Genomic DNA, 16,640 nt, shown 5'->3' with positions numbered 1-16,640 from the left:
GCATATGTTGCATATGGTACAATACGCACGTACGCGCGTAGATGCGCGGCAGTGTGAATGAGGCCTTAAAGTGTATGTCTGTGCAAAAATAAAGACAGTGAGAGGGGAATTTATCAAAACTGGAGCAGACAAGATCTGGAGCAGCTGTGCCTGGCAACCAATCAGCTTCTATCTTTCATTTTCAAATCTTAACTATACAAACTGAAGAGAGAAACTGATTGGTTGCCATGGGCAACTGCTCCAGATTCCGTCTGCTCCAGTTTTGATAAATTCCCCCCAGTATATTTCCGCATGTTGTATACTTTTTAGAAACATTGCAAGTATAGAAAACACCTATTGATCTACCGTACCAGTCCTCCTCTACTTCCTGTAGGGGGCTGTCAACGCTGCCTCTGCTGCACCCAATTTCTAAGCAGTGTTGTCAGACCTGTCAGACCTCTCCGCCCCTCTCCTCATCTCCATAACATTAGGGGGAAGGGTTCTGTAGCCCAGCAGAGGGAGAACCACCATTCATGTTGGGTGATCTCAGCCTCTGAAGCAATAAACGGAAACATTATTACTTTTTTATCTTTCCATTATCAGCACAGATAAATAGAACTTTGGAAGGAGAACTGGAGTCCATAATTCTGTGATCCACCGTCCTCTGCCGTGCCACTGTGTCTGCATTGTATACAATGGCTGCCAACACTTATCAGAGCCCGCAGCTATGCTTTCCTACCATGTACTTTATGATGTTCTTTACTCCTGAAAGACAATAGTAACGTAGATAAGTTTATGTCTTCTCACTTGCGACAATTTGAAGCGTCCGTTAATTAGAGTATTTCTGCCTGACCGGACTTTTTAGATATAACTGGATTACTTTTAAAGTTGTTTCTTATCTTTAATCATTTGTATTTCTTGAATTCTTTGTATTTCTTGCTGAAAACTCTTTAATAAAACATTAGAATAGAAAAAAAAAATACTCCCCTTGCCGCACGCTTTAGTTCGTCTCGCTGTCTCCTATTTCACTATAGGATGTATGAGCCATTGGGAGGAACCACTATGTGCAGCAGGGGAAGCAAGCATTTTACACCTCTGGAAGGATGGAATAGCTGTACCATCCGAATGCAGCAAAGCAGCGGCATTTTAACACACCGCCCGCTGGAAATTAGACATGGAAGCTGCGGAAAAATTCGGTTCGGATATTTCATTATTTCGGGATTCGGGTCTGAAATTCAATTCGGTTCGGGGGTTTCGGATTCGGGCGAAATGCGAATTTTCATTAGTTTCAGATATCTTTACGAACGAATATTCGTTACGACTACCACAGAAAACCATATACAGATATTAATACTAAAGCTGAGGCTCCCAGACCCGAATGGCATTCAGGAGCTCCCGAATGCAATTGGGAAATTCGGAACCTGAATGCCATTTGGATCTGGGAGCCTCAGCTTTAGTATTATATGTATATACGGTATATGGTTCCCATGTTGCCTTGTGTTCAGACCCATTCGGATATATTAAACCGCAAAACACATCTGATTGGCCAGAAAAGTCACATGTCCCATTCAGTTTCGTTTTTGAAAGAAATTCAGACGGGATCCAAAATTTGGAAACGGAAGTTCCGATTCGGACACATTGGGATTTAGGAATTCGGATGTGTCGGAATTTTGGAAAATTCGTCTGAATTTTGATTTGGAACGAAGCGCATCGCACGCGTCTACTGGAAATAAAGATTAGAAGATTTCTTGAGTAGATGGTTGCAAAACGTACTTGGAAAGAGTCCTTTTTTTGAACCATACCCTCATTTTTGTCCTGTGGATACACTGTATAGGAAAACAGATGATACACGGGATGGACTTAGTAGGCAGACGCCTAGGGGCTCCACAAGCCATGAGATTTCTAACAAGCCATGTTTCTTGTGTGTTTCCTTACAGACGGACCTGTATTCCGGAGCGCTCTTCATACAGGTGTGCCTGGGATGGAACCTCTACCTCTCCACAGTCCTGATGCTGGTGGTGACGGCAATGTACACCATTGCAGGTGGGACAGTCACCTTATTTGTCGTATGAGCACATTTATATTCCAATACTGTATGTATATCAGGATAGCAAAGTTGCAAACTCTTATCTACATAATTGTCTAGGGTCAGTGACTCAAAATATCGAAGCAAGAGTTTGAAGTAGCAGTATGTACTGTGTTTTTAAAACAATCCCACATCTGGTCTGTGTTTAGGTTTTGAAATAAGTTTTCCCATTTTATTTCCCCCACTATGACAGCCATGACAGCCTGGCAACTAGCATTTGTTAGCAATGGTCGCCAGCATGTTTCCCTAAGGGATCAAGAGTATGAGAAATCAGGAGGGGGAGGAGCCAAGGTACATATTTGCAAGAAAAAGTTAAAGGAGAACTATGAGATGAGTGATTTTCACTCACCTCATAGTTCTAGCCGACCTGTGACAAAGAGACTCTCACTGAACGGCCGGAGGGAGGGGGGGGGGGTGGCGGTTACATCTGCCTCTACCTCTAGATAGGCAGAGCCAGCTGTCACTTACGCAGCTGGCTTGAACTTAGCAGGTTTGAACGTAGCCTTTGCTGATGACTGTCTGCCCCCTAGTGGGTTTGGGCCAGTACTGCACGCCAGAAATTTGATGGTGCTAATATCTTCTTCATTTTGCATTTACTCGTCAGTAGACATGTGCACGAGCAAAAAATGTGTTTAATTTTGTTTTGTTTTGATTTGGATTTTGCGTTATTTTGTTTTTCGGGATTCGGGTTTGAAAGTCAATTCGTTTCGAGATTCAGATGAAATTCGTTAGCAGTAGTAGTGTACGAATTGTCGTTTTGTTCGTTGCAGCAAAGTGATATTTGAGGGGGAAAAAAACGCGATTTTCTCTCAAATGTCACTTTGCTGATACAAAATTTCGTCCAGACTACCGCTAAAGAATTTGGGAATCGGAGATTCGGATTCGTTTGCATTCGCCATATCTGTAATTCGGAATTTGGATACATCTGAATCTCCGAACGAAACGAATCGCACATGTCTACTCGTCAGGGTTCCATTGAGGCCAGAATACAATATGAAGGAAAATCTGTCCAGCGTTCATCATTTTCTGATTCCCACAATGAATTTCTTTTTATTTCTAAATCTTTTTTAGGAGGACTGGCCGCTGTGATTTACACCGATGCGCTACAGACTGTGATCATGATCGTGGGTGCCGTTATCCTGACTATTACAGGTAATCATCAGGGGTCCTTCCCCCCTGTACAGATGGGGTGTCCACATGTGCTGCAGATCTAGAGCAGGAAGTGCAAAAAGCAGTCACATTGTTTACAATATATATTGTCATTGTGCGTCACCGCGCACCGCTGCAAGCACTGAGGAAGCCTATCCTATACTGAATCAGAAAGCATTTGATCGGTTATTTCAGAACGCGGTTAGGGCTTGCGTTTTCTGTCCGGTGCCATGGTTACGGCATTCATCCAGGAGGCTCTTTGTTTTATTTTTTTAGTCAAATACTCCACCCCGCCAGTGTTCTCTTTGCGTCCTGATACAAATCAACCAGCAGCGGTACAATAATGTGATTTGTAAATGCAAATAAGTGTTTGTCCCGAAACAGAGCGGCTGCCATTAGATAATCCAAAGAACAAACCCCCCCCCAATGGAGGACGAACATTCATTCATATGTCTGAGAAAACCCTGAAAATGGGCCTAATGCTTGTTCAATAGAGCCGGGGAGAAGTGAAAGTATGTGGTAACCCATAGCAACCCGTCAGATCAGAGAGAGATGATTTCTGATTGGCTGCTATGAGTTGCTGCAGCTCGCCTTTCCATATAAGCCCAGGAGGGTATACAATTAAAACGTTAAAAGTGTGCTGCCCATAGCAACCCCATAAAATGATCGCTATCATCTGGTTGTGCACAGTGGGGGTGACCTATGTGTATGTAAGCAGAACTTAAAGTGGAACTACATCCTCCTATCCCTTACAGCCAAGGAAGGCGTCATCTTAGCTTTTATTTGGGTTGCAGTTGCCATGGTGCTGCACATGTGATCAGCGATGACAGCAGTCATTTGAGGGCTTGGAAGAGAGCTTAAATATTATCTAAAATAATGTTGTCCTCATACAAGAGTCCTGCGCATTCTTCCTGGAATCTCGGTGAGCTTTGTGTATTTCTTCCAGATCTGTGCAGTCATCCAGTGTGAGACCTGGAGATTCCTGTAATAAAGACCGGTCACTGCTGATCTCTCTCTTTGTGCAGGGTGACTGGTCTTGTCTCCGCCCCATCTGTAATAAAGACCACTCACTGCTGCTCTCAGTCCTTGTGCAAGGTGACTGGTCTTGTGTCCACCCCCTCCTCGAATAAAGGCCGGTTACTGCTCCTGTCTCTCCTTGCGCAGAGCGACTGGTCTTGTCTCCACCCCCATCTGTAATAAAGGCCGCTCAATGCTGCTCTCTCTCCTTGTGCAAGGTGACTGGTCTTGTCTCCGCCCCCTCCTGTAAAAAAGACCACTCACTGCTGCTCTCTCTCTCCATGTGCAGAGCGACTGGTCTTGTCTCCACCCCCATCTGTAATAAAGGCCGCTCAATGCTGCTCTCTCTCCTTGTGCAAGGTGACTGGTCTTGTCTCCGCCCCCTCCTGTAAAAAAGACCACTCACTGCTGCTCTCTTTTTGCAGGGTGACTGGTCTTGTCTCCGCCCCCTCCTGTGTATCCTCTCGGGAGAGGATGATAGCAGAGCGGGACTTGGTGTTCAGCGGCAGATCACAACAGATGCCCATATAAAAAAGGGCAAATTGTCTATGCATTGGGGCTACACTGGAAAAAGCAACCAGCGCAGCCCCAATGCTTCTGGTGTTTATGTAGCTAGGAAAGTGTCCTAAAAACTATCTGCATTGAACATAGCAACCAATCATATTAATCCTTCCATTGTTTTCTTTTTTAGCAAAAGAATCTCGTTGTCAGGGGCAACCCTGTCAGTTTGTTGAATGAGGCCTAACATTTCACACAGCAGTGACACACACAGGCAAATAAATAAATCAGGACACCAGAAGAAGGTTTTAAATACTGCATATATTTAAAATAGCTCAAAAATTATAATACATCGTACAAAAATAGTCTCAGCACTTTGCAGGATTGTCGCGGAGGAACAAAAGGGATCAAACAAGAGAAGTCATTATCTCCACATGGTAGCACAGCGGCAGGCATCCTCGGCCCTCCAGCTCTGCTTAAACTACAAATCCCATGATGCATCTGCTTTTGGCAGTCATGCCTGTGGCTGTCAGAGTCTTGCAATGCCTCATGGGATTTGAAGTTCCACAGCAGCTGGTGTGCCAAAGTTGCCTACTACCCCTATGTTAGTTCAAATCACAGTGGCGATGTGTTAAGTGCGGTAACCCGTAGCAACCATATTTCAGTTTAAAAGCCTCATCTTGGTTAAAGGTGGCTTCCGATTGGTCGCTTGGGGATCTCCGCACTTCCTGTTCGGAAGTCTCCTAAAACGGGACGGCCATCATGGGCATGCAATCAAAATTGTCACGCAGTTCGTCATATTGCTTTGACAGCTCCACAATACGGCCTAGCGGTTTCCCTGTACAATAAAACTAACAAGTCTTGGTGTCATTGTACACCTAACCCCCCTTCCCCGAGGACACGTCGCCAAATGTTCCTAGACAATCACGCAGTTTGGATACTGTTACAGACAAGATGGGCGACTGCCAAGAGCTCACCTGACTAAAATGGGATCACCAGAGTCAAAACACTGTCGTCTCTTGTGACGCACCAGACGTGATATTTACAAAAAAACATGTGCAAAATACTAGCCATTAACCCTGCACAAGGAGCCATGTCGTCCAATTAAAGATGGCCGCTCGTTGCTGAAACAATAGTGTCAGTCCTGAGCTGCCGGACAACAAAAAACAGATTTGTGTTTACGCTTTGTGTTTATTATCCTCTTTTTGCAGCTTTTAACGAAATCGGCGGCTACCAAAATCTGGAGAAAGCCTACAACGAGGCCATACCGGCGCTAGTGGTTCCGAACGCCACATGCCACCTTCCTCGGTCGGATGCCATGCACTTGTTCCGAGACCCGGTCTCCGGCGACCTTCCTTGGACGGGAATGACCTTCGGCTTGACCATCATCGCCGCCTGGTACTGGTGTACCGATCAGGTAATGGCCGCCGGAGGAGAGTGCTATAATAATCGTTATATTATAACCAATTATAGTGATAGGGAACATGACATGACAACCAATCAGCTTCTCTCTTTCATTTTCAAAGCTTAACTAAACAAACTGAAAATAGAAGCTGATTTGTCGCCATGGGCAACTGCTCCAGTTTTGATAGAATGAGGGGAATTTATCTAGATTCTGATTGGCAAGCTGGACTTCAAAGCTACAAAACATTAGATACAAAATGGCTGTGCTCGTTACCTTAAAGCATGATGGCTTTTAGTGCCGATAGCGTACTATGACCCTGTTCTCGCTGCCAAATTTGTGTCACTTGTCTACAATAATGAAAAGAAAGCCTCTCTCTAAATGAAAGTGTATCACTGTTAAAGTGCATAAGTATTTATACACATAGCAGCATCTTAAAAATAATTCTACACAAAAATGTAAACTAACGCCAGATTTCGGTTAGAGAGACCCGGTCACCTGACCATTTCTTAAAAAATCATCCCATAAGATTCTATGCACATTTAATGTATTTTAGGCATGTTATTTACCTGTATAAACCCCCCTTGTCTGGACATCCAAAAGCCATTGAAGTGCTGCTAAGCGCCGCCATCTTGGATGTGACATCAGCAGCCACAGCAGACTCAAGTCACACTGTATAGCAGGGGTAGGCAAACTTCGGCCCTCCAGCTGCTGTGCAACTACAAGTCCTATCATGCATCTGCCTCTGGGAGTCATGTCTGTGGCTATACAGCAGAGATAGCCAAACTTTGGCCCTCCAGCTGCTGTGCAACTACAAGTCCTATCATGCATCTGCCTCTGGGAGTCATGTCTGTGGCTTTTTAGCGGGGGTAGCCAAACTTCAGCCCTCCAGATGCTGTGCAACTACAAGTCCCATAAGGCATTGCAAGATTTTGACAGTCACAGGCATGATTTCTAGCAGCAGATACATTATGGGATTTGGCGTTTCCCCACAGCTGGATGGCCAAGGTTTCCTACCCCTGGCTCTATTAGCATTCCCGTTCTCTCCCCCCCCTGGAAGCTACATAAAAGGTTATGTAGGGAGCTGAAGGGAGGGGTGAAGGAGCTTGGCCAGCACAGATGTTAAGCAGACACTCCCGGAAAGGGGGAGGGGGCTGTGATAGGGAATTGACTCTTCCTGGAGTAGTCAAGTTTTCTAGCAAGTTCAAAAGGCACATTGCAATGGAATTATTTATGGAAAGTGAAAAAACAGCAAGTAAGCATTAAACTTGATTTGTTTGGTGCTATACCTGCATTTTTTAAGGTGGTGACAGGGTCTCTTTAAAGTCATAAGGGAAACCTGCACTTGGAGGAATCTGTAGGCTACCATTGCTATTTACATGCAGTTCATGCTGATCCATTGGCTTTAGTACTCTCTGAGGTACAGGCCAGGGACAAGTATGAAGATCAGGAGTTACGATTTGTCGATGACCCAACTTAGCACATGGGTCAACGAATCAAAGTATTAAAGCCAAAGACAAGGCAAGCAATCGGCATTCTTCAAGAGGTCAGGATTGGCAGTCTTGTATTGGTTACAGTACAGGTTTTCTTTAAGCTGGGAGTAGGGGGAACTTAGCATATGTCTGAAGCCCCCTGTAGGTCAGGCCATAAAGCAAGTATAGAGCCAAAAGGCTCAATGCAAGCCGTTCCCTATGCCAGGTAACACTAGCACTTGCCTGAACCTGCAGGCCCGTATTGCCCACTCCAGTGGGCGAGGTATACTTTTGGGGAGGGCAAACTCCTGCCCTCTAGCTGTGGTGAAACTACAAATCCCGTAATGCATCTGCCTCTGGGAGTCATGCCTGTGGCTGTGAGAATCTGGCAATGCTTCATGGGATTTGTAGTTCCACAACAGCTGAAGGCCTGGAATTTGCCCGTACCTGCATTACAGGCTGAAAGGTTTTCAAGTCATTTTACTGTTCTCTCTATGAAAAGCTGAAGGGACATTCACAAAAATGTATATATGCATAGAAATGAAGGTATCCAAGACCGCTGTTATTCAAAGATGGAAGACACTCTACGCTTCCTGTTCTTCTGAACCAATTCTAATAACCAATAACCCAGAGTAAGGAGGAGGAGACATGTTTTTATTCTCTGCTAGTCAACAGGCAGGAAAATAGATTCTGTCATAGAAACAATATACATACACAGCAGGGGTAGGCAACCTCGGCCCTCCAGCTGTTGTGGAACTACAAGTCCCATGAGGCATTGCAAGACTCTGACAGCCACATGCATGACTCCCAGAGGCAGATGCATGATGGGACTTGAAGTTTCACCTCAGCTGGAGTGTCTAGGTTGGCTTCCACGGATATACAGAGTTGTGAATGTTACCAAAGGTCAACAAATGTTATTTTGTTCTCATTTGCCAAGTATCCAAAGGTCCACTGCCATGTATACAAATAACAGTCTGCTTCACAACACATAAGGCCTTTGTGGTGTTACTGATACACACAGACATTTTGAGACGTTAGTCAGTCTTCCAGAGAGTTCACCTTGTTACTAGGAACACAGTAGTGGATTATTTTTATGTTTTGTGGTGTTCCTTTTTTATAGTGAATGTATAAGCTGAAAATGGAGCCACACATGCATCTGGCTCTGGGAGTCATGCCTGTGGCTGTCAGAGTCTTGCAATGCCTCATGGGATATGTAGTTTCAAAACAGCTAAAGAGCTGTACTTTGCCTACCCTTGTTCCGAGGTATGGCCTGTGAAAATATTGGTTGTTGTGAGGAATCAGGATTGCCTTAAATAATAGAGATTCCCCCTGACATAAGTACCGTAAAATAGTTGCAATTTCTCTCATACAAAGATCCAGTATATACATACATACACGCATATATACATAAACTTACATATTCACATACATACAACTGCAACTAGCCTAAAACCTACAGTAAACGATTCTAGAAGAACCGCCGCGCAGCATTAAGACATAACCATAGCAAAGCTTAGCTTGAGGAACACAAAGCTTTTTAAACTTGTTTTCCGATCACTATTTTACAAGATGGAGGAGAGGATGGACGTTAGTAGTGTTACTGGTCCTTCAGTGTGATATAACTGGGAGACACTGGTCCTTCACTGTGACATGACTGGGAGATACGGGTCCTTCGCAGTGACATGACTGGGAGATACGGGTCGTTCGCAGTGACATGACTGGGAGATACGGGTCGTTCGCAGTGACATGACTGGGAGATACGGGTCGTTCGCAGTGACATGACTGGGAGATACGGGTCGTTCGCAGTGACATGACTGGGAGATACGGGTCGTTCGCAGTGACATGACTGGGAGATACGGGTCGTTCGCAGTGACATGACTGGGAGATACGGGTCGTTCGCAGTGACATGACTGGGAGACACGGGTCGTTCGCAGTGACATGACTGGGAGACACGGGTCCTTCGCAGTGACATGACTGGGAGACACTGGTCCTTCACAGTGACATGACTGGGAGACACTGGTCCTTCACAGTGACATGACTGGGAGACACTGGTCCTTCACAGTGACATGACTGGGAGACACTGGTCCTTCACAGTGACATGACTGGGAGACACTGGTCCTTCACAGTGACATGACTGGGAGACACTGGTCCTTCACAGTGACATGACTGGGAGACACTGGTCCTTCACAGTGACATGACTGGGAGACACAAAGCCAGATGTGCCTCATGACTGAAAATGGACGATAAATTCTGTCTGAATAATGGAGTCAGGTTCTCCAATTCAATGGGCAGCGCCACTTGAAGGGGGGTGCCGCTCCGTGGGTTAGCGAAAGTTCACCGACCCATGGAGACAACTGACTTTTTTTCTCCTCTCTGGCAGGCATCCCTTCCAGCTTCTGCCAACCAGTGATGTCACTGGTTGCCAGGAGCTGCGCGGGACACCACAGGCACATTTTATGCTAGATACAACTCTGGCTATGGGTTATGCCATCATCATCCTTCACATACTTTACCACGCGGTCTGTTCACCAACACTTGCAGTAACTCTTTCCAGTTAAAGTGAATGTCCAGCCAAAACTTTTCTTTTTAGTTTTGGAAGAAGTAGGGAAAGATAAAAACCCTGGTCAGGTTTTTTACCGCTATTTGGGTCCTTGTTAGTGGGACTTTCCCTTCCTTAATTTCCCAGTGACAACAGTTTCAAGAGACAGGAAGTGAGAGGAAATTAAACACCCAACAGGGATTTAGTCTTAATTTGCCCAACTAATAAAATGCATTGTTATAGTTGTCTGTGATTTACCCTCACTTCCGGTCTAGTGAAACCAATATCGCCGCAACAGGAACTGAGTGGAAATCTCTCCAACAGAGCAACTTTCAGCAGTTAAAACCTGAGAGGGGTTCTGATCCTTCCCCACTCTAAAACTAAAATGTAAAGTTTTGGCTGGACATAAATTACCAACATTCCTGTCATGTACAAAAAAACGAAGGCAGCCGTTTTTAGATAGGCAGGTTATGTGTGTGACATCACAGAGGCAGCCATTTTGGTGGGCAGGTTATCAAATACCCAACAGGGTGTGACATCATGGAGCCAGCCATTTAGATGGGCAGGTTATCAAATACCCAACAGGGTGTGACATCATGGAGCCAGCCATTTTGGTGGGCAGGTTATCAAATACCCAGCAGGGTGTGACATCATGGAGCCAGCCATTTTGGTGGCTGGATCGGTGCCCAGCAAAACAGGCCTTTTATATCAATCCTGTGCAATAAAGTGTCTATGTTGCACTTTAAACTCATCCAATTCCAGCTGTCATTGCAACAAAGGGAATTTCCTTTTACATCCTGTCCAGGCCTAATCTAATGTGCTGCTGCCGGGTTTAGTCTCTTTGTGACATGACAGGCCTCATTCCTATTATCATTCAAACAAACAACATGGCCGCTTCCCTTCACTGAGGTGGTGGGGACACTGCGGCCGAACCGTCGGCTTCCTCCACCCACTTTCCTAATCCTTCTGTGCAAACTGTCCACTAACCTAAACGTAAGGACCAAAATCTCAGCATTTTCATAAAAATCTCCTCCATCTTGAAATTACATTTTCTCTTGCAGTTGACGGTTTACTCCTCTCTACAAAACAGATGAGCCCTGGAAAACCTTTGTTTTCAGGCTAGTGAATCGGTCATGTACCCACAGATGGGCTCCACCTAAGATGGGCTCCACCCAAGCAGCACCACATGCAAGAGATTAGTAAAACTAAAACGTAAAATATCTTATTTAAATGAAACATCTGGCTTATAATCTCTTAAAGTGAACCTGCCAGTGTACAAATATGGGGGTTGCCATTGTATATAGGTCTTTAAAGGTGCAAATTCTGGATCAGTCATTATCCTCTGCTTATCGCTCCAACATTTCTATTCAGACAGATTTGCTTTTAAAGAGAAAAATGTAAAACCTTACCCAATAAAGAGTTCCTATTCTTAGGTGTTGTAACTCATAGCAACCAATCAGAATCCATTTTTGTACTGGTCTGAGTTCAAGTCTCTAAAAAATAACACTTTAAGCCCATTTGAAGTCTTACAGCTTGTTTTCCCTTTCTATCCTATATTGGCATAGGAGTTAAAAACTAATTTGCTGTTGGAAATGACTTAGGCCTCATTCACACGAGAAACGGCCGACACGTACAGCTCTGTGCTGCGTGCACGGCCGTATCGAGCAGCTCCTGGGAAGGACAGGTGCTGCGTGTGATTAGTACGCAGCCCCTCCTTCTCTATGGGAGTAGGGGGCCGTACGCCACCCTACGCTTACCTCAAGTGCAAGTCCGAACAGTTGCAGGTGTCCCGGCTCGGACGCAGACAGGATCCATCCTGCCAGCATACGAGTACAGACAGCCGCAAGGACGTGCGGGGCGGGTGAGTGTAGGGCGGCGTACGGCAACGTACGCCCATAGAGAAGGGCAGGGGCTGCGTACTAATCACAGGCAGCACCTGTCCTTCCCGGGAGCTGCCGATACGGCCGTGCACACAGCATGGAGCTGTACATGCCGGCCTTTTCTCGTGTGAATGAGGCCTTAAGATGCAGTAGATGCCCTCCCACTCTAGTGCTGGCACAGAAGAGTAAATGGCACATCTTTCATTAGTGCTCTCCCACTCCTGTGCTCTATGCTGGTACAGATTAGTACATGTCCCAGCATTCTCACACTGCAGGACAGAAGAGAAGGTGTGTCTGTCCAAGGCAAGGGTGTGTGTGACCAGGTCTTCTAGCTTACAGAGTGCACTGGGCAGTGTGGTCAGTGGCTATTGCACTGTTAAGTCATTTTAAGACACACCGCCCAACAGTTACAGCAGGAAAGCGGAGGCAAGACTATGAATATGGAAGTTATTACAACATCTATGTCATGGGATATCTATTTCTGCAACTTCAACTGGGCTTTAAGAACACCAACCCTTTACCAAATAAAGGCCAACAGATAGAACAATGGGTCTGCTGGGAGAAAACTGCAGGAGGAAATATTAAAGCAGCCCTTGTTCTTTTAGAATATGGACCCGGCTCAATGTTGTGCAGTAGATGCAGAACCAGGCAGATGGTTGACATGAAAAAATAAATCCCTCATAAAACTCCGGCACACCTCACCAAACATTTACAAGTTTTGGACAGTCCATGGTCAGCACAGTTGTGGCATTTTCCCAGAGCACAGTATTAGCTACTCATGATTCAGGCACAGTCCTCGATACATTCATATAATTTACTCTTCAATGCTCGTGTTGTAGGTCAACCTTTGTCCCTTCACACGAGACTGAACGGGCAAGCCTATAAACTTAGCATCGTCATAGCTCATCTACAGGTCCTTGTGCCCCGGTGGGCCATGACTTCTCCTCCGGGAGTCCAGGCTGGTTGTCCCCAGCTTGCTCTTGAGGTGTTTGGTTTGGGAGAGCTTAGAAAAGGGAATTCCAAACGGACTTGTTGCGTTGTCGGAGGGCACGGGGCTCTGAGACAGCGGGCTGGTGTAGCTTCTGCCATAGTCCTTGCTGCTCCACAATCCAGTTCTTGGCCCGGGTCCTTCAGAATTTCTGTGGCTCTGGCGATACGCACTGGGGCCGTCCATGCAGCCCTCATTTTGCTCTTTGCCCTTGCCTACGTTCCGGGCGCCGTGCTGCGATGAGAATCGGTCATATCCTCCTGTGGGCCCGTTGGGATTGAACTGGAAAAGGTTTTTCTCCTTGAGGAGCAGAAAGAGAAGGATAGCGTGTTAGTAAAACAAGCAGCAGGCCATGTTAGTCAGTCAGGGCGGCAGATGTAAAACCCAACACACACACACATGCATGGGTGACATGGCACAGGCCAATGCTAAGCAAGAATACTATCGCAAGCAACTTCTAAAGCAAAGTTAGGCTAAAAACTATTCATATGTAATATTACCAGATTACATTATTCCATTGTAAGTTCACCAAAACAAATGTCCTTTTTATGGATTTCATATACCAGATACGTGCTGTTTGAGGCCACTTCTCTATCCAGCTGAGAAGGTCTGCACCAGGAAAACAAACTGAGCCCCCATGATGCAATGGGAACACTCCAAAATCTGCTCCCTCATAAAGCTTCACGGTTAATTAGTATAATATATGACAGGGCTATTGAATTATAATTCAAGGAGGTCCGGTCAGTAAAACATTTTTTTACAGCAGTGGTCCAAATCTCATACTGGTGTCCCCATCAGAGTGGCCCTTACAGTAGTTGTCCCCAAAGTGCCACCTTACATTAGATGTCCCCAGAGTGCCCCATTACATTAGGTGTTTCCATCAGCGTGCCCCCATACATTAGGTGTTCACCTCAGTGTGCCCCCATACATTATGTGTTCCCATCAGTGTGCCCCCATACATTAGGTGTTCCCATCAGTGTGCCCCCATACATTACATGCTCTCATCAGTGTGCCCCCATACATTAGGTGCTCCCATCAGTGTGCCCCCATACAGTCCCTCTGATGGGGACACCTAATGTAAGGGGGCACTCTGATGGGGACACCTAATGTAAGGGGGCACTCTGATGGTCCCCATCCGACAACTAATGATGTCAGTGGTTGTTAGGATGCCAACGGTCCTAGCAACCAGTGACTGCAATGGGTTATGGCTGGCTGGCATTAAATGTTTCAGAGTCTCTGAGGTCAGGCACCCAGCCATAACCTAGCATAGGTGCATGATAGCGGTCTGGACAGAACCGTTGCTTGGTCCATGTCCAGACTGCGGTCTGCCATTTAATGACCCATGATATATGAAAATCAAGACTATGAAGCACTGGAAATCTGCTAATTACTGGTTTATTATAGCAAGAAACACATATAAAAAGGTCTTTTTTTTTTTTAAACAACTTTTTTTTCGTCTGTAGAATCTTTTTCTTTAGTCTGTAGCTCTTCTATAAAGTGTACCCGTCTTAATCACAGCACATGAAATAGCTGACAACACGGTGTGTGTTACACTTGTATGGCTCCATTAACCCCCTACTTAGTTCTTACAGACAGGAGATCGATTCCTTTTCTGCAATCTGTGTCTCTCTCTTTGATATATTTACTGTCAAGTTGACTATATTAAAGTGAATGTCATCATCATCATCTATCACTAGGGGGCAGCGCTGGCCCACGGTGGAGAATTGTCAGATTACTTACTGCAGGTGCGACTTGTGCGTTGTGGTATAAAATAAAGTAAACCGACAGGAAACATGTCAACGGTCTTCCTGGAAACCTTTCATCGCCCGTTTCCCATGGTGCCCTGCACCTGCTCGCTGAACCTCAAATTTTATCTACAGGTAGAGAATGGGCCGAGTGCATAAAAACTCATGACACGTCTGTCACCGATTGCAACCGGTTACAATTGTCATTTAATCCTCCGATCTGCAGTAGAAAAATGACAACTGCAATGGAACTGGTTGCCATGGGTAGCACAGATCGTCCCGTCAATCAATATGGGGCTCATAATGTGAAACAGCATCTGTTGCCCTTAGCAACAAGCATTTTTCCATGTGCCCTGGAATGGGGATAGTCACAATTGGTAGCATAAGGGCCATGTAGAAAATTCATATGAATGGGCTGGCAACCCACAAAAAAGACCTTAGGCACCATTTTTTGGCAACGCAGCACACAACAACACATAGACCAGGCCAGGCCTATGCAACCTCAGCGCTCTAGCTGTTTTGAAACTACAAGTCCCATGAGGCATTGCAAGACACAAAGCCATAGGCATGACTCCAAGAGGCATGATGGCATCTGTAGTTTCATCACAACTGGAGTGCCAAGTTTGCCCGCCCCTACAGCGTGCTGCAATTCAAAATGACAGTAGACGCACATAACATGGATGGCACCACATTGCAAAAGTGTGCGTCAGTCCTTAGTGATCACCGTCACAGAGCAAATCCAACATTTTACAGTTGTCACAGGAAATGAGATATCGGCAAAATCTTACGATAAGGAGACTTGTTCCCTGTGGAGATTTAACCTTACTTCCTCTTGTGTCTCTGGTACAGGAAGTTAAGGGAAACCTCCTCAGTCCTGGTTATATCTCATGGCCAGCACACAAGTATTTATTTTTAATATAAAAGAAGGTGTAGGATTTTCACTGCATTAAAGCTATTTCTTCTCCTTCCCTCATTTATCAGGTCATTGTACAACGGTCTCTGTCTGCCAAGAACCTAAGCCATGCCAAGGCCGCATCCATCCTCGCCAGCTACCTCAAAATGCTGCCTATGATCTTCATTATCATGCCAGGGATGATCAGCAGGGCCCTGTACCCAGGTAAGGAGGACACTAGTTTAAAGAAATGATAATAGAAACTTACATTTTATTACATTTGATGCTCATATGTTTCTCCAGTGCCTATAAACAAGGGACCTGTTTCCTTAGCCTAGCGGCAGCCATTTTGTCCACTGAACTGATATGAACAGGCAGTATCTCCATTAACTGACAACAATGAATAGAAATGAGGTACAAAACCTCGGCCTTGTGCCACCATGTTGTTACAATTCATGGTCATTGCAGTATATTGGAAATTAAAGAACTCCGGGCAAAACTTTTATGAACCCTTACAGTGGGGCTACACCGCCCTCCCCCAAGAGGGTTCACTGCTCATTTTTGCCTAGGTGCTAAAATGAAAAAAGTTATACTACCTGATCCTCGAAGTCAGCTTGCTTTTAGACTGGTCCTTTCAGCCTCACTCCCCCTCCGCTGCAGCGGTGTAAGGATCCTCGAGTCAGCGCGTCCAATACAGTGTATAGGACGTGAGGACGCCAAGAGACAGGAGGTGACAGGCTGAAGAGAGCCATGTAGCAGCCAGCCGTCTTCAAGGTCCGGTGAGTATAGCTTTTTATATTTTACCACCTAGATGAAAAGGAGCAGTTAACCCTTGCAACGCAGGGAGTAGCCCATCTGCAAGGGTTAAAAAAAAAAAGCTTTGCACGGAAGATTTCCCGAACGGCTAAAAGAAGAGCACCGCAAAAGCAATCCAACTACATTTTTGAGGAGTCTTTTGGCCTCAATATTTTGGGGGGAAAGGTGTGCCTCCTT

The 16,640-nt window shown here is 45.5% G+C and overlaps 1 protein-coding gene across 1 annotated transcript in view; it reads left to right on the top strand.

Moving 5' to 3' along the window:
- SLC5A10 (solute carrier family 5 member 10) overlaps window positions 1-16,640 on the top strand; it is a 131,851-nt gene that overhangs the window by 13,307 nt on the left and 101,904 nt on the right. The window contains exons 6-9 of the mRNA XM_018564687.1: window positions 1,917-2,022; window positions 3,137-3,217; window positions 5,941-6,146; window positions 15,737-15,872. Coding sequence (XP_018420189.1) covers window positions 1,917-2,022; window positions 3,137-3,217; window positions 5,941-6,146; window positions 15,737-15,872 — 529 coding nt within the window. The remainder of the gene's footprint in view (window positions 1-1,916; window positions 2,023-3,136; window positions 3,218-5,940; window positions 6,147-15,736; window positions 15,873-16,640) is intronic.

Source organism: Nanorana parkeri, unplaced genomic scaffold, assembly GCF_000935625.1.
Source record: "Nanorana parkeri isolate BGI_ZX_2015 unplaced genomic scaffold, ASM93562v1 scaffold772, whole genome shotgun sequence".
NCBI lineage: Eukaryota > Metazoa > Chordata > Amphibia > Anura > Dicroglossidae > Nanorana > Nanorana parkeri.
The sequence above is the reverse complement of the archived record's forward strand: the minus strand, read 5'-3'. Positions and strand labels throughout refer to the sequence as shown.